This window comes from Phaethon aethereus (assembly GCF_964289735.1).
Source record: "Phaethon aethereus genome assembly, chromosome: 10".
Classification (NCBI taxonomy): domain Eukaryota; kingdom Metazoa; phylum Chordata; class Aves; order Phaethontiformes; family Phaethontidae; genus Phaethon; species Phaethon aethereus.
In genome coordinates this window covers 4,718,720-4,743,484 of record NC_138586.1, presented here as the reverse complement: position 1 = coordinate 4,743,484, position 24,765 = coordinate 4,718,720, and the positions used below count along the sequence as shown (strand labels likewise).

General features: G+C 45.9%; 1 protein-coding gene across 1 annotated transcript; it reads right to left on the bottom strand.

Annotated features, from left to right (window-relative positions):
• Positions 1-24,655, bottom strand: LOC309408292 (synaptotagmin-like protein 2; the record flags this gene model as incomplete). The annotated part of the gene is made up of 16 exons (XM_082004087.1): positions 1-894; positions 3,060-3,265; positions 4,263-4,362; positions 4,944-5,022; positions 5,761-5,922; positions 6,569-6,671; positions 7,352-7,521; positions 9,321-9,422; positions 9,891-9,982; positions 12,008-12,106; positions 13,409-14,530; positions 15,163-15,256; positions 15,433-15,526; positions 17,055-17,148; positions 22,073-22,224; positions 24,555-24,655. 16 exons carry the CDS (start codon positions 24,653-24,655, stop codon positions 749-751), a joined length of 2,916 nt encoding a protein of 971 aa, XP_081860213.1. The 3' UTR covers positions 1-748.
• Positions 24,656-24,765: the final 110 nt, after the last annotated feature.

Sequence of the window (24,765 nt, the reverse complement as noted above, 5' to 3'; positions counted from 1 at the left end):
ACTGAGGAAGTCTGTGGGAAAGCAGGGAAAAGAGCCCCGCATTGCAAAATCCCACTAGCTGCAGGACCATCAGTTCCCTCTTTCTTATTAAAGCAGGACCATCAGTTCCCTCTTTCTTATTAAAGCAGGAAGAAACTAATATATTGAATCCCTCATTGCTATACTCCCCAGGTTGCTTCGTTTTCTGCTTCAAATAGTCCCCTCTTTCTTTAGATTCACCTTGGATCTCAATTTTCCTCACATTACAGATGTGTTATCACCAGCGACAAATGCAAAGCTCCAATTCTCAGACTGTGCTGCTGGTGACTTGGAGCAATTCTACACCAAGTACAAAGTGTACCACTTGCAGGGGAATATGAATAATACCATGCTGCTGCTTTAGTACAACTACATCTCTGCACAGGAAAAAAAAAAATGGCACCAGAAACAGTAAAAAAAACCCCAAAAACTATATCTCCTTTTCCTTCGTTCCCAGAGCTCAATGGAATTCAAAGATACTGAATAGAAATCATTAAATAAAAAGGCAAATGAAGTTTCTTCTCAGTCAAAATCAAGTATAGCATCAGTTTGGCACCTTCCATGTCCTCTGTCAGGGAATTAATTAGTACTTAACACTTAACATCTCCAAAGTGCTGTCCATCAATTGCCTTATTAACCTGACATTTGCCAGCCCTGTGGATGGTCTCGGTGCAGGAGGTTTCCTAATTCTAATGAACACAATCAGCCTTCCCATGGCACAAATGGAAGGTTATTTCAGTTTTTTCCTCCCTGCCAGTGAGCGCAGTGGCAGCAATCCCTCAATCCATTCATTGGCAGCTGACACCATCTCCTGCCAAAAGGCCACCTCCTCTTGCGTGGAGTCCATCCAGTCCACGGAGATGCCATAGCTCAAACCTGTAAAGAATAAGAAAACTACAATGTTGGGAGCTACACAGAGTTTCTACTCCACACAAAAATACTCAACAGGATGTAACTGTTGCAGGCAGTGCCTTAACACAAAAGGTGCTGACTTCCCCTCAGCAAGTTGCACCCTAAGCACCTCCTGTTCTTCTGCCAATGACCTCCATTTTACACCAGAGTTCAGAATGAAGTCAATGTAAAAGCCACAAAATGCAAGAACCCTAAACATAACCTGCCAAGGAAAATAATATTGGGCTCAAGCCCTTTCTGCATCTTCTGGAATGGTAAAGAAGGTCGAAAAGGCTTGGGTTTCCCCTTAAAAGATTTTCTTGTGGACAGGGTGGAGTATTTGTCAAGATTCTCTTGCTCTACATTTCATTTGTATGGGAATCAAACATACGATAGCGGAAAAGTGCGTACATTAATTCCAAGTCAATTACTCAAGCAAATTTTCATGTGCCAACTACTTGTCAGAGATGAAGGTCTAAATATGGATCACAACTTATCTTGGGGTTGGTATTTTTACACAGAATCACAGAATAGTTTGGGTTGGAAGGGACCTTAAAAGGTCACCTAGCGCAACCCCCCTGCAGTGAGCAGGGTCATCTTCAACTCAATCAGGTTGCTCAGAGCCTCGTCCAACGTGACCTTGAACATTGCCACGAATGGGGCATCTACCACCTCTCTGCACCAGTGTTTCATCAACCTCATTGTGAAAAATTTCTTCCTTATATCTAGTTGAAATCTACTCTTTTGGTTTAAAGCCATTACCTCTTGTCCTATTGCAACAGGCCCTGCTAAAAAGTCTGTCCCCATCTTTCTTATAAGCCCCCTTTAAGTACTGGAAGGCTGCAGTAAGGTCTCCCTGGAGCCTTCTCTTCTCCAACTCTCTCAGCCTGTCCCCATAGGAGAGATGTTCCATCCCTCTGATCACTTTTGCGGCCCTTCTCTGGACCTGCTGAGCTTATTCTGGTTGCCACTTCCCAATGAATAGTTTACAACCCTCCTGGTGACATGTTTGAGACTGAAAACAGAGAACACACAAGCAAATCCAATAAACATAAGTGCATGTGCGAGGCAAACCTTCCAGCTATTACAAACCTTTTCTTGATACCCTCAAGGAACAGTTATCCTTTATTGCAACATTCTGAAATCTTCTGTTTGCCTTTCATCCCTCAGAGAGCTCTCTTGCTTAACAATAAACAGTTTAGAAAACCTTAGATGTCCCACTTACAAAAATACATGATGAACATGCTATCTGTTAAAGCCTAGATACGGGGCACACTGAAAGCTAGGAGAGGATGTTTAGGGAGGGACAAACCTCCATGACGGACAGCTGGACAATGGGAGATAATCCCATTTGCTCTTTATAACCTTGGCTTAAAAACATTGGAATTTTCCTCACTTCAGGGATGAGTAACCCCACTGAAGTAAAACACTTCCAGCTAAGCACAGGTCTAAATCCTTCTCCGAACTGGAACTTCCTGCCATCAACTCCCAGAGACAATGACTGTGTCCCAGTGGAGCAAATGGCAACCTCTGCTGAGGTCTTTCAGCATTACATTGCCCAAATAAAAACAAAACAAAAAAACCAATAACACCACCTTAGTCTACACCCGGACAACTCCATTCTTCCAATTTGTGATTTACTGTACTGATGTACTCTCAGTATTGATCACCTACCAGATCAAGTAGCATAGCATGCCCTGTTCTTCAAATATTATTCCTGCTACTAAAGCATTTCACGGGAGGCGGTGATGTGGACAGAGTCACCAGGTGGTGCTGTCCCACATGGCAGTCAAGTTGTCTTCATCTCTGAGCACTCTTCCCTGGGAGGAGCAGCAATATAATGTTGACTTGTAATGCAGTTTGTTTTCCTGTAGCAGCAGGAAAACTCTCTGATGGACCCAAGGAGATTCTTGAATTTTGCCAGACCTCAGAGCTGATGTTGACGGAAAACGTGGGAATAGAGGGTTGCTATCACGGTACCAGAGCCCTCCTCCATCCCAGACACAGTGCAAGTACCAAGCCTCTCACCAGTTCCTGAGAGTCCCCGTTCCTGGTTTCTCCCCAACAGGAAAATGCTCTGCAACTTCCCATTGTATCTTGTGGCTCAGCAGTGGGGTAACTATTCATTTAAAGTAAAGGAAATTGCTCACCTGTCCCAAGGCCCAGCCTGATTCCGCCAAGGAAATGGTTGGTAAGCTTTTCATGGTCCCACACGGTCAGTTCAACACAAGCATCCTTTAGATCCTCTGTACGAAAGCCATCATATACAATAGTGTGATTGAAAACAGGGTTTGTGTCTCTTTTTATGACTCGGGTCTTTTGGTAACTCTTCTTACTGGTATCTGGAAGCACATAGCTTTGAGAGGAGAAAAAAATACAACATGTAGTACAGAATATCACCTGAGATTTGAATAGTTCCCACAAAGTTCCTCAGTCTAAACATGCCGTAGTTCTGAAGAAAGGAGTAGTTGGGTCTCAACATAAGAAATCTCAGTAGATTTAATGGGAAATGTTCATAATTCCCAGATAAAACCTTTTTTTTTTTTGCCAAGAAGATCCATTTTAAAAGCAAACATTTTCAGAAAAGAGGGTATTTGCTTAAAATTTCCTGCCTTTGGCAAATTTTTTTGCAAACGGACATTTTACATTAAAAAATGGACATTATTCTCACATATTTCTATTTTCATGAATTCTCATCACTTAGATGCCCAAGAGGCCATTTCAAAATGGGCAGCTAGGGACCTCAAGAAGCAGCAAATCTTTCTGCAGGAGAACTCTGTAAGGATTTGAAGTATACAAAAAACATGGTGAGCACTTCAAAGTGCTGAAAAGATCTTGAAATCTCCTTAAAAGATTTTTAATTTTCTGGAATATTTGCAGCACCTTTCCCCACATAACGGGAGACCTGATGTTGCAGGCTGCAGAAAACATGCACATACTAAATTCTAGAGAAGATCAAAGCAGGATCCAACTGTCTGTATGTCAGTTCTGGTGAGTCCCTAACAAATTCCCAAATTCTGCACACACACCTGTACCAAAGCAAAATTCACAACTTCATGGGAACACTCTGGGCCAAGGTGCAGGGCCCATGTATTGCTTTCACTCACATGTCATTGAGGCAAATCACTAAGTCACAAACAGTGATTGACCAAGAGCTTTAGCACAGCTAGGATTTTCCTAATTTGGCCACAAGTGAATAACAAGGACAATTCTCTCCTACAGAGCCCAGAGCAACACAAAGGCTTTACAGTATGGAGGCACAGCTAGGTGAGCCTGAGAAAAGGGGAGAAAACATACGGCTTTGGGGAGGCACAGACCCAGGATCAAGGTCAAGACCATGGTCATGCACTTACCATTTCACAAAGGAGTCAACTCCAGAAGGACGCAACTGCAGCAGGTCCTTGACGTCTTTGACCCAAATGTGGACCTCACCAGAGGGAGGATTCTTGGGACCTGCCATTTAGAAGAGATAAACTGTCACACCAGTCCTTACAACAGCCAGCAAAATGACAGGCTTCCTCTCCAGGGACCTGAAGGAGCAGCTACAGGACTTCTCTGCGTACTCACTCCCTCGTGAGCTCTGCATGCCTCTGCCTGGGTGCCACAGCACTACCACCAGCCGGCCAGACTTGCAGCTGCAGAGGGCTCCTGGCACAACATGCTGGTGCTGCTTTCAAACACAAAAGGAGAAGGAACTGCTGGGCAAACCCAGCCATGTGCCTGCCCCACAGCAAGAGGGGCTGTGTGTTGCTGCTACCACATCACAGCACCCTACAGTGCCCACAGTGCTCAGAAGAGCTGATGAGCCTGAGGTTGTTGAGCCCTTCCTCTCTCCCCAACACTTTCCTATAAACCCAGATGCGAAAGTCCGATGTAGGCTGCAGACAGTGCTATCAAGCACTGCTGGTTGTGCCTTTGTGCTGATCTCTAAGATCTTGCTCTAATGAGATTACTCTTTAACCAGCCCTTAAACAGATAAGGCGTTGCATGCCTGCATGCAGGCAGTGCTTCTTAATGCATGGAACACATTTTACCTAGGCTTCCTGGAGGGACATACTTAATAGACAAATTCATCACTCCTCGATGATCCACACCATTAACAGCAGAAAGGCTCTGAAACAGAAAGAGTTATGATTGACTAAATGAGGGATTGTGTAAACACAGCAAGGAAAACAGCTTTTGAGTTCAGTGGAAGGGCACAAATGGACAAACTCTGATTTTGCATGGCTGGGCCAGCCCATTCTCGGGCAGCTCCTTTTTTTGTGGCTTTGTTCTCAAACTCAGTCCCTCAGAACCAAAGGCCTGAGGATTCAGAGCAAGGCTGCCCCTTCCAGACATGTCCAGCTGGATGTAATTAAGCATCTTGGTTCTGAAAGACAAATGTCCTTTATTTACTGAAAAGAGATCTCAAATCAGACCTCTGAACCCAGAAGCACGCAGGAAGCTGTACAGGCTTTACAAAAAGTGGCACCTGAATATCTACCTCGCAAGGCATGTTCAACTGCATCACAGAGTACTCTGCTGCCTATTTTTAAGGAATGGTCTTTATGTGAGTAGAGAGAGAGGCAAAGTCATGTCAAAGTTTCTGTTGATTAGGGTCAGATCACATTTATGAAAGTGTCCCTACAGATCAGTCACCAGATCTGAGAAGGCCTGTGTTCAGAGCGCTGAATATTGCACTAACGTGTCCAGGGCTTGTGGGTGTTTTACTGCACTTCCCCAGGTACAGTTCTGGTTGTTCTGCTCCACCACACTACCCAAAGACCTCAGAGGAGTCAGGAAGGACTTCTTCAACCCCTAAAAGCTTCAGGGCTGGGCTAGGAAGTGGGATTGCAGCTGAGACGCACTTACTCGGGGCTTCAGAGGGTACCAGTTGAGTTTCCTGTTGCTCCAGTCCCAGCTGGCCAAGTCTATTTCAATCTCTCCCAAGAAACTGTTACGTCCCAGTGGGTCATTGTGCCAAACGGAGAGATTTAATTTTTGGATCAGCAATACCATTTTCTCTATTTTATACTAGAGGAAGAAAAAGGAGTCAGGTTGTTCAAATTTTTCTTCTGTTTCTTTCACAATCAGGAATAAACTACTCAAAAGCTTGAATAAGCTCTGAGACACTCAAACCCACTCCACACACGCACTAATGGACTGGCCCCGCTCTGAACATCTCTTTTTCCTGCAGCAATACTACTACCCTGACAAAGCTTTTCTGCTGAGCACAGGGGAACCTAGCGCTACATTCATCACAGGGCAAACCCAATATTCTCTCAAGAATTAACACAGGCCCGGGCATTGTTTAATAATCCTCTAGGTTTTGATGAGTAAGATCACATACTGAAGACCTTTTGAGTCCCACGCCTCGTGACTGCGTGCCAGGGAAGGGAAGAAGAACAGCCCTTGCTCTGGCTGAAGACAGCACAGGCTGCAGGTCCCTACCTCATCCAGAGTTCACTATGCAGTTTTGACACAGAAATCTTGGGTGCCACACAGACGGGTGCAGAGAAACCTTTAACATCTCTGCCCTCACAAACTCAAGGGAAGAGCAGTGCAACATTGATGGGAGGCAGGTGAAGAAGCCTGGCCAGGAAGGCAGGATGTTTGCAGATCTGACCTGGTATGGGTGCCTGCTACAACACAGGTTTTCAGAGCATGTATTTGTTCTTACCTGTAACACCTCATTATAAATGGGATTCACTGTCCTCTTCTTCACTGAAGTTTTCCTTTTACCCATTCTAGCTTTGTCTGGGAGCAGGTAAGTTTTAACATATCTGGAAAAGAAAACAAACTCCAGCTGGATATTGTTCTGTGTTGCCAAGCTCTAATAAGCAGGCAACACTTGTGAACCGTGACATAGGAACAAAAGACTTGGAATTGACTCTTTGAAGGCAAAACTAATTAAGAGACCTGCTACCATATTAACTTGGTTTGCATGTGAAGTTATAAATCTCACTGGAGATGGGGGGATGCCACCAACAGTCAGAACAGGCAGCTGTCCAGGCAATACAGGAAGCCAGCAAGGCCATATATCCATTTTCTGAAATGCCCCTAACTATAGCACCTCTGTGCATTCAAAATCATGGTGAAATTACAGAGGAAGAAAGAGGTGGAATTTCTTTAAGACTCTCTCTCAGCATTCAAATCCAAGCTCCTTTTCATCATCTTTCAAACTAGAGATGCAGAGAGAACATATTCCAATGATAACAGGAACTGTTGTTGTAGCGATCAAAGCTTTCTCAATCTGTTCAAATTTAAGTCTGTGGCAACATATTTACTGATGCCGATGGCTCCAGAACCATCAGCTAGGAAAGTCCCAGCAGTAAGCATGCACCAGAAGTCTGAAGGACGGAAGAAACCATGACATTTAAAAAGAGAAAACAAAGAAAAAAAAATCCTCCAGAACACAAAATTCAGCAATGTAGAAGTCACAAGGCACCAAAGCGTCACTCACGGGTCAGATCTGCCTTTCTTCTCATCCACGACAGCCAAGTCCTTGCACTGGGACACATGAACCTGGAACTCCCGGTTCTTCTCATCATAGTCTAGAGCAAATTCCACAGTACCTTGGGCATCCACACTCCCAAAATCGCCACTGTAGACACTGAGCACACTGCCACTCACCTACCAGGTGGAAGAACAAGGTCAGGGACAGTGAAATTGGCACCTTCCTGACTTGGTGTCTGGACAAAGACAATAGTCTGAAAAGTGCATTTCCAGAGAAATAATCTGCAATTTCTGTCCTCGTGTAGTATTGTGTCCTTGACACAGAAATGGTACACATCTGCAGCTGTGCTCAAACGAGCAAGGGTTGGGGAACCCGAACAAGGCTCCCACAAGGACCTGCTATCCTAGACCAGGACTTAGAAGCACTATTGTCCTGAAAGCTCAATAAATGCAGAAGATTTTTCACCTCTAAATCCCCAAACTTTGGGAAATGGAGTCAAATATTACTGGGGGGGAGGCACACAAGTCTCTAACTTTTCCCTACGCTTATAGTATAAACAGCTGCTATCCTGACCCAGTCTCATCACTACGAAAGAAATACATCGAGAGAACTTGAACTATCTGTACCTGAACTTACTATTTCTGGTAGATATAGTCACACAATCGTCAATCCATTTTAAAACAGGCTAGTAAGATCCATGTCAGACTAAAAATATAGGAAAAACTATTACTATCTTGTTGCTTGCTCACAATGCGCGCTCAGAACAAACTGCATTTGCCCATAGGCCTTGGGGTTCTTTTTTCAAGGCTTTGTCTTTCACTGGTAGAAAGTGATGAAGCAGAAACAAAACACAGCTCCAGAAAGATGAGAGAATTTTCTATTGCACCAATCACTCATGATTGCTGACGGGATAATATAAAAGCTAATGCTGTTTACAAAGCAAATAATTAACCCTCTTGGCACTTCTCTGTGGTACAGTCATGAACATTTACCAAAAAAACTTTCCTAGTAATTAACCCAATTCTTCTCTGTCTTCCCCTACTTCCTCTGGTTCTGAATGTCATTCTGTTATAAGCTACAAGAACCTGCTAAACATTTCCTCAGTCCCTGAAGCTGCATTTACCATCCCATCAGGATACTCACCCCGGCAGAGAATCCTGAGTGAGATTTTCAAGAACACCTGTGTGACTTGGACACAAAAGGCTCATTTATGGCTCCCTGGCTCTCCAGACTAGGAGGAGGACTCATGTGCCCCAAAGTTCAAGGGTTTTTTAAACATATTTATCATATAACATATTTTATCATATTTATCATTCATATTTAACATTCATGACCCCTCCCTACCAGCTTTGTTTCACATATATTCTTTAAATCTCACCTTGGAGATACCTCTAACAGTGATATAGCAAATCCAAGTACTTTTAAGCAGCCACCCACAAAACACTGTCTCTAAGGAATCTTTTAAAAATGCTCAACTAATCACACTCAGCTCTTTTCAGCTTTCCTTTGAAGTTGAAGTTCTAAACCACGCTTTTGCTGTCCAGCTCCAAGTTCCCCCAAATTTGCTGATTAAAGTGAAGGATAAGCTTGCAGAGGGCACCCATCTGCAGTCCCAGCACTCCAGGAGCTGGACCACAAACATGTCACCTAATAGCTGTGTGCCTCACTTCCCCACCTAGAAAAAGCCCCCCTGCTCCTCCACGCTGCTTCAGAGCATCCGCATTTTGGAGCGGGGGCTATCGCTTACTGTGAATTTGTCTGACAATGACTCAGTGGGTCTCTAATTTGAGATGGTACCTGGAAACACTCCTTTAACCCAAGTAAGTAATTAACCACCACCATTCTTTTAGTAATGCACCATGCAGAAACCAGCAGGATACTCCGGAGGCCACATCATCAGTATCAGCCTAAATGCAGTGTGACCACATCCGACTGAGAAACCCTATCTAGCGAGATGTACGCGTTAAATACCTACCGAGGAGACAGATGCCATGTCGGACGAGTGGCTGCCAATGCTAGGCGTCTTTTTGTGCTTGTTAAACTGGAAGCTGATTTCCGAAGCCGTGTCCGATTCAGTCTGTTCAGAAAATAACAAGCATCTTTAAGCCCTGCTGTATGAGCACTTTGCAACACTACAGAGAAAAACCAATAGCTCAGCAGAGTCCCATTAAGCAGCGATCAGGTTAGGAGAGTGGAGGAGAGTGCAGGGAGTCTCCCCAGAGGCATTCGCTCCGACCGGCGGCGAACGTCATCATTAACTGCCTCCACACAGAGCTGCATGCAACCGCCTGGGCTCTCGGGAAGGGCACGGAATAGCGTGGTTTGAGACAGAGGGAAACACTAAAACTCCTCCAGGATTAGAAGGGTTGGGCTGGGCTGGGGGGGGTGCTTTTTTCTTAAGGCTTTTCTCATTTATTGATGACATGACCAAGGCATGCTCTAGAGCAAGTACTGTTGGTGTCCAGGAGAAACAGTCTCGTGAAACTGATTGCCATTCAGGGGATGCTGTGAACATTATTCCAGCCATTTCTGGCATCTAGCCTACCTCAGACAACAGGAGAGGAGAGGATCTGCTCAGCTCTTTGACTCTTTCAGGTTCAAGAACCTGATGGGGTATCAAATGAGGTTTATTGTATGCTGCAGGTACAAACAAAACATCAAGATATCTTGTCAGAGTCAGGAAAGAAAGTCACATTTTTGCTTAAGGGCAAGAGGAAAAGCTTGTGAGAGGCACCAGAGTACCACCCACTTGCCCCACATCTGTCATCTGCCACTGAAGGTGACCCTCCCCAAGACAAAAACTGCTAGCTGGCATCTTAAAGCTATTTTCAAAGTGTTTTCGTTCAATGTGTGGGAGAGTGCACACTCCCTCTAGTGGCTAATTTAATCCACGTACTAGCCTAGCGATGCGCATCATCTTTGCACCACTTTCTCTGTGTAGATTTAATTTAGACTAAAACCATACAGATCTGCCCCCTTGTCAAAGACACCAAACATGCACACATTTTCATCTCATAGCATGTTACCCTGTACAAAAGAGCTGTAAAGTATTTATATCTACAGTTTCACCATTGCATATACCTCTCAAATACTCTTGTTAGACAAAGAGGTGGACAATAGCCTGATATCTAAAAGAAAAAAAGCCAGAAAACTTCATATCAACTTAGAAAGGTGGTTACTGGACTGCTTAAACGTCTAAATAAAATGCATTTGTTCTATCTTTATCTTTTCTCAATAACCTCCTTGAAGATGACTCTCTTCATCCCAGAAGAACTTGTTTATAGAAGCTATATGTGCATAAAGACGCATGCGCATGTACACGCTTGTTTAGCATGTTAGCCATGATGATACATTCTTCAGTGCTCAAAATGCCCAAGAGCTTCTTTGGTATTTTCCTTTTATATGATTTACCATTCATTTGACATTTACTATTTTTATTTCCAAACATGAGCCAAGCATTAAATCTAGCCCTCTCCACAGACTACTTGTTATACTGCAAACAAGTCAGTGCAACTCTGTAGAGGAGGGTTTCCGAGGATGAATTCTGTGGCTCTAAACAGGCTTTAATAAGAGGAGGCTAAAATCTTATCGGTCTGTGTGAAGAGCACGTCACTGAACGGCAATGCACGTGGGACCTGAAGCTTCAAGCCACCGTGCCGTGTGATGTACGTTGCTGCACCATACAACAGGGCACACGCTTGGCACGAGGCTATGGGACAGGGTGGGCACGGTCACAGGGCGATGCAGCGTGTCCCACCCACAGGCTGCCTTCAACACGGCCCCGAAGGGGACTCTCCTCCCTCCCATAACCAGGGCTTGGGTTTACTTAAACGGGCTTAATCATTTCCTCTAAGCGGCTTTACCCTTCCTCGGGCATTGACTTCCCAGCCCTCTCACCTCAGTCCTGGCAGCCTTGGCCTTACCGCTTCGCTTTCACGCAAGCTCTTAGCTGTCCTCTTGGGTCTGCCAGTTTTCACCTTTTGGCAACTTTTATTGGCTTTCTTGGCCACAGAGGCTGCTGCTGCCTTCCTTCAGTCCCCCTTCCTCAGCTGCAGCTTTCTTGGGCTTTTTGGTGGCACAGACAAGCTTCTTGGCCATGGGTTTCTTCAGCTTTGCTGCTGCTTTCCTGGTTGCCTTCTCCTTAGCTTCTCTTGGTTTCTCAGTGAGAAACTGCCACCATAACATACGTCCCAGCTGGTAGCTGGGGAGATCCGTCCAGCAAACCGGGTCTGTTCTGGCTGAGGTGAGAGGCCCAGGCTGGGCACTGCAAGCCCAGTGAGTGTGTGACAGGAGTCTGTGGCACAACTCGCACGCTGGACGCGAGTTCTGGCACCTCTGATTAATCCACTGCGCAGGCTGCCACGTAGCTCCCACAGTACTCGGTGTGGGAAGAGGAGAGACGGGTACAAGCTTCTTGCCAACCCTTTGAAGCCCTTGTGGTTTTTTGCTGAAGACACTGAGTAACGTACCATCAATCTATCTGCAATTTCCTGGCTCTGAATTTAATTTTAAGCACTATAAGCTCTCTAATTTGATGATGAAACAGTATGTCATTTTCTCTGCCTGGTACATGCACAGAAGCATGCGGGATGCAGAACTCAGGCATAATATATTACCTTCAGGGAATGTAAACCAAAAAGGAGAGAGAAAGATGTTACTCACTCTCGGTGGTTGTGTAAATGTTCACCATGCTCTTTGCAAGATTAATGCTATTTGCTCGGGCCAATGCCTGAGCGGCGGGAGAATGATCCCCATCTTCCTCTGGAATACATGAAAAGCCAAATCAATATGGTAAATAAATAAACAAAATGGGCAGTGTGTCAACAAGTATGCGTGTGTGTGCCTCTCCTGGCTCATTCACTCTGCTTAGAGCACAGTTACATTATGCAGGGCTGCTTTCAAATTGTCAGGGTGCTTTTATGTCTCTCCCTGAGAATAACTCTTCACACTATGATGGGAAATGTAAATACTGGATTAACCCAGCCCCTAAAACAGACCAGCACTCGCAAAGAGCTTCCAGTGCAACACAGCCATCTGCCAATACCATCCTGAAATGAATGTAATAAAGCAAAAATCCTGAGAAATGTAAGAATGATTTGGTATAGAAAGGAAATATTTATATTTACCTGAAGTGAAACTCAAGATTTTCATACACATGTTACACGAGGTAGGAAACAAGCCAAGAAATGACACAGTTAAAAATCAAAATCAGGTGAGTCTATGGAAAATCCTCTTAAACGGGTCTTACCCAGGTACATGAGGACAGGAAATTTGGAAAAAGGAGATAAGACGCGCTCTCTTCCTAGGTCTTTGCCTAGCAGAGAGCCGAGCTGTGGGCAATCAGGGACCACATGTAAAATGAATTGCAATTAACAATAACTGTTGCTCATAGTAACAGCCACTACAAGAGCCCATCAAATCCAGAGGAAGAGGCCAATAAAGTGGTGATACTATTGACACCATCACGGTTGAGAACATGGTATCAGAACCCAGAAAGATCAGGCTCCTTGTTCAGTCCACTTCGGTTGCAATTTAATATCCAAATTCACTTGTGGATTCCCAAAAGACCCGATATGTCATTTAAACACTGACAGCCAGCTGCTATATCAAGGTAGCCTAACAGCCCATGTATTTATTAAACATTTTGCTTCACGTTTTATTTCTTCTGTTTGTGTCACACTTATCTCTACCACCAGAAGGAATTCCTCTAGCCCCACATTTGAAGAAAGTACAGTCTTTCCAGTGAGTGAAATAAAGTAAGTTCCCGCGACGCTAGCGGAGCGCTAAAGAAATGGAGGGCTGTCCCGAGCTGAGGTGCTTGCAGGTGAGGCACGAGGGCTGGTAGCAGGGAGGAAGGCAAGGGAACACGGCGCTGCCCCCTTTTACACTCGCGCTGCGCTACACAAGATTTTTTTCCAGAGCTGATGGCTAAATGCATTCCACACATGCTAACCTGCACAAATTGCAATATAAAATAAATGGACAAACGAAGAAAATGCGCAAAATGCAAAAGAGCTAGGGAAGAAAACAGATTTCAGAGGGTGCAGTTACAGTCCTCAGTACCTGAGTAAACAGCCGAGTCCGTTCCCTGAATGGCTTCTCTCTCTCCGGCTGCTTCACCAGGTGTTGGCTTGTCTGAAGACTCACACGTTTTTTCCTCAGGTAGCTCTCCATTTATTTCCATGTTGTCATGAGTGCCCAAATCAGATACTTCCTCTTTGTCATCATCGTTTTCACCATCTGTAAGCACAGGCTCGATCAGTATCTGCACCCTGCTCGCCAGGGAATTTGCTGCGTTCTTGCGCTCTTCTGCCACGATAAACTCGTCTGTAGGCGTCTCTGGCTCAAACGTGCTGCCAGACACTTCTTTGGTAGGCGACTCGATTTTGACGGAAAGTGCTCGCACAGGCAATCTGGAATTCTTGGAGCAGCGCTGTGCCACCTTCTCTTCCTCTGGCACCGGCGGCTTCCCATTGCTTTCACTCATCGAGTCATTTCTTGTAAGCTGGCCGCCTTTGCTCTTGGCGTACGTGGACCTAGGAATGACAGAAACCAAGCCCTTCCTTGCAGGGGCTACACAGCTTGGTTCTTCCTCGCTAGAAGACAAGGTTATTGTCCTTTTGTAGGGGGTTCTTGTTTTGGTGAAGATGCCAGGTTTTTCTTCACTGTTCTGGCCTTGCCCAGACTGCGCAGAGAGTGAGCGGCACAGCTTGAAATGCCTGCCATCTGCCTCCACCCAGCTCGGCTCCTCCGGCACGTTTCCCACCGTCACAGAGTCTGCTCCCTTCTCCCAGAAGTTCTTCAAGTTCTTGAAGTGTTCACGATCGAGGCCGATACCCTCCTCTTTGTTACTCATTGATGAAATCGTATAGTTCACGCCTTGCTTCACAGCCTGGCTGCTTTCCCCTTCTGTGGTCAGTGGTTTGGGGCTTGCCAACAACTCCCTCTTTGCAAGGCTGTTCTCTGCCAGCCCCACGTGATTCACAAACTGCTTGGATCTGGGGAAAGTTCTGCTTGGTCTCCTCTTAACTGGTATCTTGCTGGGAGCATAAGTTTCTTCAGGTGGAGTTTTTGGCCCCACTGTGGAGCCAGTGGCCCCATCAACAGCTTCTCCTCCAGCCACACTGCTAGGCTGAGGCACAGCATCCTCTGAAATCTTGGTGGGCAACGGAGATACTCCATGACCTACAACAACAACAAATGCTCACAGCCTGTCCTGCCACGTCACATTCGTATTTCCCTGGAAGATCTGGGATGCAGCTTCTCAAAGGGAAGCCAGGGGGAGTTCCCAGAAACCATCAATATGTTGCTAATTCTTCCCCATTTTGAGACTCTAGCAAGTCCCCTTCCATCTGAAGAAAGCCCCGAAAACCCCAGCCCTTCTCTCCAGAAGGAAGAGACAGGACACGGAAAAAATCCACTGAGCTCTAAATTGTTGCTGTGAGTTGGGGATTTGTTTGCAGCTTTCCTTTCAGTTTGACAGCTTTCCTACTGGCTATTTGCTATGTACCAAAAATATACTGTACATGCAAGGCAGGAAAGAGAAGGTAACTCGCATCTGTGGATTAAGGAGTTGTGAGCCAAGCACTCAGTTTAAATGTTCTGAGAGCCAGGAGAAGTTTTAGTCATTGGATTTTTTTCCCTTGGTCCCTGCTGCCTTGGGCATAATTCATACAAATGTTGGCAGCCCATTCTTACAGCCAAGGTAAGAAATACTCTTTGTTATTCATTTGTACATACACAAAAAAGCATCTTGTTTCTTGGTGTTTGATGTTGAATAACAAACACGCCAATGGCCTACTGAACAAAAATCTTACCTTTTCTAGAGAAATGCAAGCTGTTTGCTGCAGCCACAAACGGGCTGGTTCCAGTGTCACTCTCTGAGGAAGAGACATCACGTATACTGGACCTCTGAATGGAAAACAAACCACTATCAGTGTATATAAACTGGCAAGACTGGAAAAAATGTATTTTATTTGAGCACAGACACCAGGGCAGGCAGCCTGTGGAGCCCCTGACAGTAGGTACAGACTGCATGAAGGTCCAAGGAGTAACAAAACAAAGTGCAGAGGCTGTGCCTATACTACCTTGTGCGATGCAGACAGCGGAACAGGCAGTCTTGGCTTTGGTTTTGGCAAGATTTTACGTTCCTCTGTGGTGTGAAGAGCAGATGTGCTGGATCTGTGGGAGAGGGGAAACACCTGAGCAAGGAGATCAGTGGTAGTGGTGTGCCTGGGAGGGTGATCAGGCAGTCTTCACCATCACCTCAGTTCTGCTCAGCTACTTTGCCGCTTTTATCTACGGACCCAGCCCAATATAGGGCTGCCCAGAGCTGGCGCTTTCATTTATTTTCTCTGTTACTGCTTGGAAGGACTGGGGAACATGTTAAATGGCCTGAACTTGGGGTAAGGATGAGTAGTCAGTACAGAACTAGCAGTCAGTACAGAACTAGCTCAGTAAAAACAAGGGTGTCAACTTCCAGGTTTATTTTCTCTCCTTCTGGGAGAAAACCGTAGGGAAAAGCACAGGAAGCAGCAGGGCCCAAGAGCCATGCAGGAGGGATATAATTTCCATGCTATGGCCCAGGAAGGAACAGGCCACACCTCCCAGTTCAGGCCAAAGGCATAACCAGATTGATGAAGGATTTAGAAATTATGGGAATGACTACGACAACAGTTCGGGCAAAACTATAGTGCAGGATATAAATCTTCATGTTTGGAATGTAAGTTAATTACTAACTGCCCGGTAAATAAATGGAAGAAACACGTATCACAGGCAGTTTACTTGACTGTTTGCACCATCTTTGGGAGTGTCTAACGGTGACTGCTCTCCAGATGGAGAACAGCAGTCAAGCTGGTGAGATTTCAAACGGGGATGTTTTGTGCCCAGGGATGAATGAGAAAAACAAAGCAAGTTTTTCAGGATTTAATCAACCCCCCCAAAAAAACATTAGGACCATTGCTGTGCTGGTAAAGCAGGAGCATCTCAGGCTTGTTGACTCTGGATCCTTCATTAAGCAACACCCAATGACCAGCTGCAAGAGATCTGGAAGTGTTGTCAAGGCCCATATTGAATATTTAACTGGAGCAATTGCCACCTGTGAAGAACAATTCCTCATTCTGCTGACAAAAAAATGCAAATGAGATGGGAGCAACAGTAAATGAATATGTGAATATTTTAATGGCTTCTCCATAGTCCATGAATACTGAGTGAGGTCACTGATTTGCTTGTTGGCGCGCTTTTAATGGGTGTTTCTGCTCAGTCAGCACAACGTGAAATCCTACCAAGCCTTGATGGAGAATGGTAAGCACTGGACACAGAGGTTGGCACTAGCAGGAAATGAGCAGTTTCCTCAAACAGTTCATTTTGTTAGTGTTGCTCCATGGCAAAAATTAAACAAATAAAACCATAATTACTTTGAAAAACTAACCAGAATATCCTGACATTAAAGACACCTTCCATTTTAGTGACCCCTTATCAAATCATGCAGGAAAAGACCTTTCTGGGATAAGCACATTAGCATTTAGTTATTACGGGAGGATTAGTATTCTGACAATTCCTGGAAAAAGGATTTTAAAAATATCCTATATAACCTATTACTTATTCAGTCTTGGAAACGCAGTTAAAGACCAGGATTTAAGAGGTAGCATTCAATTTTCATTAGAAGTAAGAGCAGCAGCCAGAGCATTGCACGAGCAGCGGCGGTTACCTCTCCTCTCCCGCGCCAGCAGCGTGCTCAGGGAAGGCAGGACTCGGCGCAGCTTTGCTTTCCAGACCCGTCCGGATGTGCTCGTTGGCCTCATCTGTAGTATAACAGAGACAACTGAGAAATGACTTTATTAAGCTTGTAATGGTAGGTGCGTTTTGTTTGGGGAAAGAAAAGGCTTGTTAAATGAGTCCCACCAGCACAAACCCATGGGATTTAACAGGAGACGGCTGACAGGAGGTGGGGGAGGCCCCAGGGCAGCATCGCCCGTGCTCCCTACGCGGCAAAGGCACCTCCAGGCTCCACGGGTCCAAGAGGCCAAGGCGAGCTGCCCAAGGCCTGACTCACGCCAGGAGCTGTCGCATCGCTGGAAACCTTCGCAGGACACTGCCACGACTGTCAATAAAGTTAATCCGTACCAGGATTTAAATTCAGCCATTTCCTGTTTTGACTCAAAGTCATCCGATCTTGGCAAACAAAGGAGGAGGCCAATACAGTTAATGAGGAGATCCCTGTTATTTTTCCTGGCACAAGGCTCAGCTATGTCTTCTAAGCTCTCAAAGACCCTAAAGAAAAAACAATAGAAGACGGTAACCTTTAGAGCAGCCTGCCAGGGTATAAAGTTGCATTAGACATTTTGCTGGCAAACAGGCTTTCTTGCTACTGCAAAACCAAAGGGATTAAACTCTCAAACAGTGATGAAAAAGTAGTCTCGTCAACAAGATCTGCACATATTTATTCACAGGCAGCTCGCTCTATTTTAAAGAGTAAATCTACCTGTCACATAAACTGCCAAATCTCTTTAGGATATATTTCATTACACAATACAATAGAATCAGAGGCTCAAAGGATTCAGATGTGACATTAAATAATACAACCTCGCTCGTTATCTAGTTAGAAAACCGCACTAAGCCCAAGAGCAGATCGGTCCTACGGATGGGCTGCGGTATCAATGTCACGCTGGTGCTGCCCGTGCGCTGCCATCCAGCATCAGCACAGCCAGCCTGCAGGTAACAGGGATATCCCATGATGGAGCTTCATTGCCCCTTGCCTGTGCATCCCCATGGAGAAAAATGCTGCAGTCCCAAGTCTTCCTCCCCGCCCTGCGCCTGGCCCTGCGGTGCAGGGGACCACGGCAGGCGCTGCTCGGGGACATCTGCGTTAGGACCCGGTGTCTGGCACACGCATGAGATGGCAGCTGGGCGGCCCCGTGGTTTCTGCAGCAGCAGGACGTCGGGGAGTCGCTCCTGCTGGAAGACAGGAGTCTGATTGTGTAAGAACAAGCTGGTTTTAGAGAGCATTTTTCTGAGAGAGGGACTGCGTTTTGTCCATGTAAAGGTTGATGGGCAAAACGCATCACTGAACATCGTTTTGGGAGAGACAAGCTGTGGCATGGCTGGTGGCACGTGCAGGCCACGTCATGTGCAGGCACGGGAAGGCACACTGAGGAGCGTTTATTTATACAGTGAGCCACGTCCTCCTCTTCTGCCCCAGACCCGAGGGAAACGCCAGCAGGTAGCTGCTTGGGAAGTAGAGGAATCAAGCACATAGCTCCCACGTTTTCTCTCTGCCTGTCATGTTTGAAAAGACCTTGACAACCGACGACTGCATTCATGTCTCGCCTCACTTCCACTTCCAAAGGCATTGCATCATACTTGCTTTTCCCTGACACTTCCCCCTCAGACAAAGCTCCCCGCTCCTGGCTGGCAGAGGCAGCCAGAGGCGTTCGCTTCCTCCCATCCAAATCGCTGCCCTTCAAATGGCTCAGCCCCTGACACAGCTATACCTGGCTTCTATAACCACAAACAAATAGGTTATTAGTGTGTTATAATCCATTAAGACAAGTAAAATGCCCTTGATAACTTTAGGATGAGACAGAATAAGAAGCAAATTCCAACAGAAATTAGTAGTGGCCTGACCAGTTTAACTTGTCCATACATATATTTATATACGTATGCATACAGTCACTCCTGCTCTAACACTTTAGCTGCTTCACTCATTTCCTATCACTCTAAAACATAGACACTCAACGCTTGGGGAAAGCACGGCTAACCGTGCCATCAGGGCTGACCTGCCTTGGCAGGTGGATAAAATGGTCTCTCTCCTAGATGATTTTTAGCTCTCATCCATTGTACACAAGCTCAAGGAGAAGTTAGCACCAAATTCATCCATCTGTGCTGTTCTGCAGGCTGTAGTTTAAATACAGGGTATCTATCTATTTTATAGGTTTATATTATTGCTGATTACTAGTGTTTTCTATTATAATCAATACCAATTGTGAAGACCCTTAGGGACCATGCAGCCCTCCCTTCTGAAGGTTAAAATTCTCCTCCAGAAAAGGTCACTGGACATTTTCTTATGCAGGCACGAACTTCCACCCCGCCTCAGCCCGTTTACCATGCAAAGAGGATGCCAGCAATTATCTCAGCAGGGCTTTTCCATGCAGGAATTTTCTCATTTCACTCCCTAACACAGTCATCAGAGACTTAAATCAGGATTAAGAGACCTGGAGTCATGAACATGTTACACTGATTTGGCTAAATGGACATCACCTTGAAAGCCAACAGAAGGTGAATGACTCTGATCTTTCCAGGAGAAGAAAAAAAGGTGTCAAGATGGCAAGCAAAGGCCCTTATCTCATCTACTGCGGATTGAACGTGAGCTGCATGGACAAACCGTTTGTAAAGGGGCCTCATCCTTGCTCCCCAATGGGCCAAGCGTTGCTCTCACCGGTGCAATACTCTTGCTGAACAAGTCAGTGAGAGGAGTGCTTGCCCTCATGTGTGAAGGGAGGCAATCTGTATGGTAACCACTGCAGGAGCTGAGCACGCAATAGCCAACGGCGAGGTGAAAATATTAGCTGCAGAACCTTGACCTTCAACCAGTGCTGTAAAATGGCAGTGGGAAAAGTAAGAGGAAGAAATAAAGTTGCATTATATCTGCTTTACCAAAATAAATCTGAGAATAGAAAAAGAGAAAGAAAAGGAAGAAAAAAAGTTGGAAAAAAAATAGAGGGCTAAATCTAAACATAATTACTAAATTACTAAATTTACATTACTAAAATACATTTGCTTCTTCCTTCTTAAAACAGCATTAGTCAAGTAACGCACATGCAAAGACATAACGTGCATATTACTGCTATAATAAGGAGATTATTTTAGATTATATCCTGAGACCATATCTCATGTGTGCACAACAGCAGTAAAAGTTGAATCTAAAACCATTCAAATTTTGCTTTACTGAAATGGGCTGCAAGCTAAGGGTGCAGATGCCTCTGGCAAGGCAACAGGCAGTTGAATACAATTCATTGCTGGCTACCAGCTGGGCTGCAGACGACAGAGCATTTGTCTGACCTGGGCCCCAGCAGAGGGGCTGCTGAAGTGTCTGTCATGCAAAGAGGGTGCGAGCACAAATGCACATCCTCAAAAAGCAGAGAGCATACTCTGCAGAAATGGCCAGGCAGCTCTGTCAAGCTGGAAAAGATTTTACGTGTTTTAGCATTCTGGAGGGATGATAAAATAGTAAATTTAATGACATCATGAATCCTTAATACCAAGGATAAAAGCAACTTCATATGAAATATGATGGGCCAGTTCTGCATCAGAGGGCCCAATGAATCTGTGCTAAGTTATGAGAGCTGTCAGGGATAAGTAAAAAGCAGAAAGAAATGAGGCTCTCAGTTAGCGAAGTCCCTAGCCACCATTTGGCTTTGGGAAAGTAATGTGGAGCTAAGAGGGATATACTAAACCCAGGCAATTAACATTACTGAGATTTCCTGGCCAAGAAGGCCCACCAAACAAAGGAGTGATCTATACTGCTGCTATCCCATAGCAGGAATGGGCAGCTGGGCCTAGGAAAGAGCGCTGAACTGAACTGGTGGGGATGACCGAGTTTTGGACAGATGGAATATAACCCTTTGTCTAACAGTAGCCTTTACCGCAAAAGAACAGGGCCCAGTTATAGGGTCCTTATATTAGGGACCGTGGCAGACTTTGCTTAGAGCTGTCTATCCGGGCTATGGTTTTCCAAGAGCAGCATCAGCCAGTAACTCACCAGCCATCTCTGAGTATCTGCGATTACCCACCCTGACAGATAATCAAGGAGGTTGTGTGAGACTGGGCTGCAGTCCCACAGTCCTGCTGCGGCACCGGTTGGCCTCTCTTCATCTTGTGGACTGGATGTGAATCATCCCCAGTTCTGCTTTTGCACAAATGTTCAGCACGAAGTGCCAGATCCAGGCTGGTTACATTTGGACTCAAAAACACAGTCCTGCTTGTTTCACACGAGGCTCATCTCTTCTCTTCAGTGCCCTGAGCTGACAAATCTGATTTGATCTGGTTTACATACCGCCATGAGAGGTCATCAGCACGTCAAACAACACGCAATACATCTGCTTTGAATCCCCCAGCAGCCTGGGGACCATTCACACTTGGCCCCAAAGCCCTTTTTACTTTGAAAACCACATTGTGCCTTGAAATTATTCTGATGTAAAAAGCTAGGCCTGGACCCTCTCAAGTGGGCAAATATTTGCCAGGAGAAGAGAGGGACCCCCTCCCTTTGCAGAGATGTGACTGACCCCACCACCCCAGCAGCCTGCGAGAGCAGCCGGCTGTCTGTTTTTGTCAGACCAATCTAGGAATTGGGGGGGGGGGGGTTGACCCACACATACCAGTTTGATGCCAGAAATTGCCCGATTTTTTGCTTCTATGACAAGAAATGATACCAGTGACATCTGACAAACAGCCATTTCGGAAGAAAGAAGCTGAAGTGGGGAAAAAGCACTTAACTGTGTGTAGCTGGTGAACAGCTTTTGCCTTGGTCCTCTGCCACACTGTAACTTTTTCTTTGGGCCCTCATTTTGATATCAGGTATTTTTTTCTAGTACTGAAAGCTTAGCTGAAAATCCCCTTATCCCAACACAGAGGCTGGTCCCCAACAGGCTCCCAATACAGGGAGAATACTTGACCACTTTCTTTTGGTCCATCAATTTCTTTTCTTAAGATGCACACTAACATACTTACTTTCTAGTTTGCCCTTTTTCCTTCTAATCGATGCCCGAAGTAGATCCGGCCCCTCTAAATCTTCCTGAAACCGTTTTGCCTTCACTTCTGAAAACCATTCACCTGTCACAAACTTCTTCTTCTTTTCATCCTTGATGGAGCCTTGTATTCGCCTGAAAGTCAATGAGAACATTACACACCAAAGAGATCTTCAAGGTTTTGACTCTCCCTGAGTTACCTTCATAGCAATTGTCTGTATGGTTCACCTATCTGGTACTACGAAGGATCCAGAGATTATACTCGGCAATCACAAGGACCAAACCAGCATTAAGACAAAAGTTGATTTATTCTTTATCTGAAATGGGAGCAGCACCTTGTAAACACAGGCTATCACCTCTTCCAAATTTTAGAAATCAAAATCAGAGTCACCTGGCACGGAGATTTTGTCCATTTGCTTTGCAGTGCTGAGCGTTTGGGAAAGGATGGGGCTGTTTGCAGGTCTTGCACTTCGTTTTATTTGTCTATTAATCTCTTTATAAGCAGCAAAGCCTTTTGGATCAAATGTGATGCAAACCATGGAAATATATCATGTTTTTTAGGGGAGCAACCTGTCCCTGCAGCATTCTCCCCGGACGCTGCTCCTCTCCCTGCTCCTCCTGCCATGCTGATTTTGGCACTCAAACAGTTAGCTCTCCTTCCTGAGCACAGCTTCTCCTACTGCAACTCACTCGGGCACACCCAGGGCTGGTTTTTGGCACCTAAACCTGTCAGTGTTCTGTTTGCTAGCCTGTAGTTTTAACCCTCCTGCAGTTATTTTGTTTTTACACCGCAGCTTGCTGATGTAGCTGCCTTGCAGCTGGCACTGCCTCCCACAGCTCACCACAATTCAGGGTCCCGGTGAGACCCGAGAGGCCAGAGGAAACTCCCACTCAATCCAGTTCTCAGCAGGAAAAGGGGGCAAAACCTCAGATAACCATGGATCCTCGAAGGGTCACATTTGCCTGCCTAAAGGCCAGTGTGCCAGAAGGGAGCAGGTACGGGAAAGCGGGATCAAGCCTCCGCAGGCAGCGCTGGGGTGCCCAGCAGGACTGCCAGCCAGGGAGCTGCACAGCTCCCGTTGAGCTCAGGGCTACATCTGCCCCCGTGAGGGTCTCGAGGTGCTGGGACAGAGGAGATGTAGGAACATATTTTAATCTTGTTGACGCCAGATCAGTTTAATGGCATTGACTTCATTTCGCCCAGCAGGCAGGTTGTGTTGGAGCCAAACATGTCCATACTTGCACCAAAGGTGCATATAGCCATACTGACGGCAAGGGGCACCTGGCACCACCCCAGGTGGGATCTAACTCACTTTGCTCCCAAATCAAAGCCTTTTGTGCAACAGCTTCCAAAGAGACCTGAAACAAAATTGAAATAATCCACTCTTTTTCCCAAACCTCCATTGCAGAGCAGAAATTTTACTGCATTTCAGAAAAAACAAAAAAAAGAAAAAAAAGAAAAAAAAAGAGAAAACCTTTTTGAAACCTCGTTTCAATTCAGGACAGATACAAGAGCGCACAGACACATAGACCCTAAGCCCAAGCTCCTTGCGTGCCACCACCAGTTCTGTCTCCACAGCTCGCAGTCCCAAGCAGAGGCCAGGGCACACAGGCTCCCCGGAGCCTGCTGCAAAGCTACCCACTCCCCCTTCGAGCCTTGAGCATCCCTCCTACATGGGGCTTACTCTTTTTTGGCTCAACAGCAAGTCGAAGACTCACATCCTTAGCAGGGGTAAACTGGCTACTCATTTCTTGCCAGGGAGAGTTTGGTGCCAGCTTCCTGAGCCCGGGGCATACTGTCAACCCAGATGGTCTAATGGCTGGCATTTAAAAAGTGACAGCAGCAACAAGCAAGCCCAGTCAGCCAGACCTGAGCTCCAGGATGGCCAGTGGCAAGTAAGCTGAACTGAGAGCGATTCCTGGCTCTGCAGTAGCTCCCCGCAAACCTTTGGGAGATCGTGTAGCCTCTCACTGCCCCTCTCTGCCTGCGCAGTGGATGCTGCATACATGCATACCCACCTCAAAGAGCACTGGAGGGACACAAAGCAGAGATGGGGATGGAAAGTCTCATTTAAAAACACTCTACGAAATTTCTGTGCTACCAAGTGAGGAAAACAAGGTAGTAGCTACTCCCCTGCTCAGACCTCTGACACCGAGAAATCAGCATCTTCCTCCCCAGAGCAGGAAAGGGATGATTTCCCATGGAGTCTCTGAGGGCTGCTGATTAACTTAAAAGGAGAGTCCAGCCCTGCAAACCTGCAGAGGGAGGACAGCAGCAACAGCAGGACATCTGAGAAAGCAGGAGGTGCAATGAAAAGATCTGTCACGATCTGAGCAAGAAGGGACAGCACTGCCGCAGCCTACATCTCTCCTTGTGCACACACACACACTCACACTCCTCTCTAAAAGTAAAAAAATCCCCGCCCGGGAAGCTCACATCCTGCTGTTACCGCACGCTCTCTCACCTGATGCGATCCCCATCCTTCTTCTTCAGCTCTGCATCTCTCTGCAGAACCTTCATCAGCTTCTCATACTCCTCCTCGGTCAGGAAGCTCAAGTCCAACATTTTCCCTGCAATCTTCTTCAGTTCTTCAAACAGCTGAAGCAATGACACACCAGGAGCTAATCCAGCCCAGACTGCCGCAATGCCATGGGCAGCCCTGTGCAGCCTGCCCT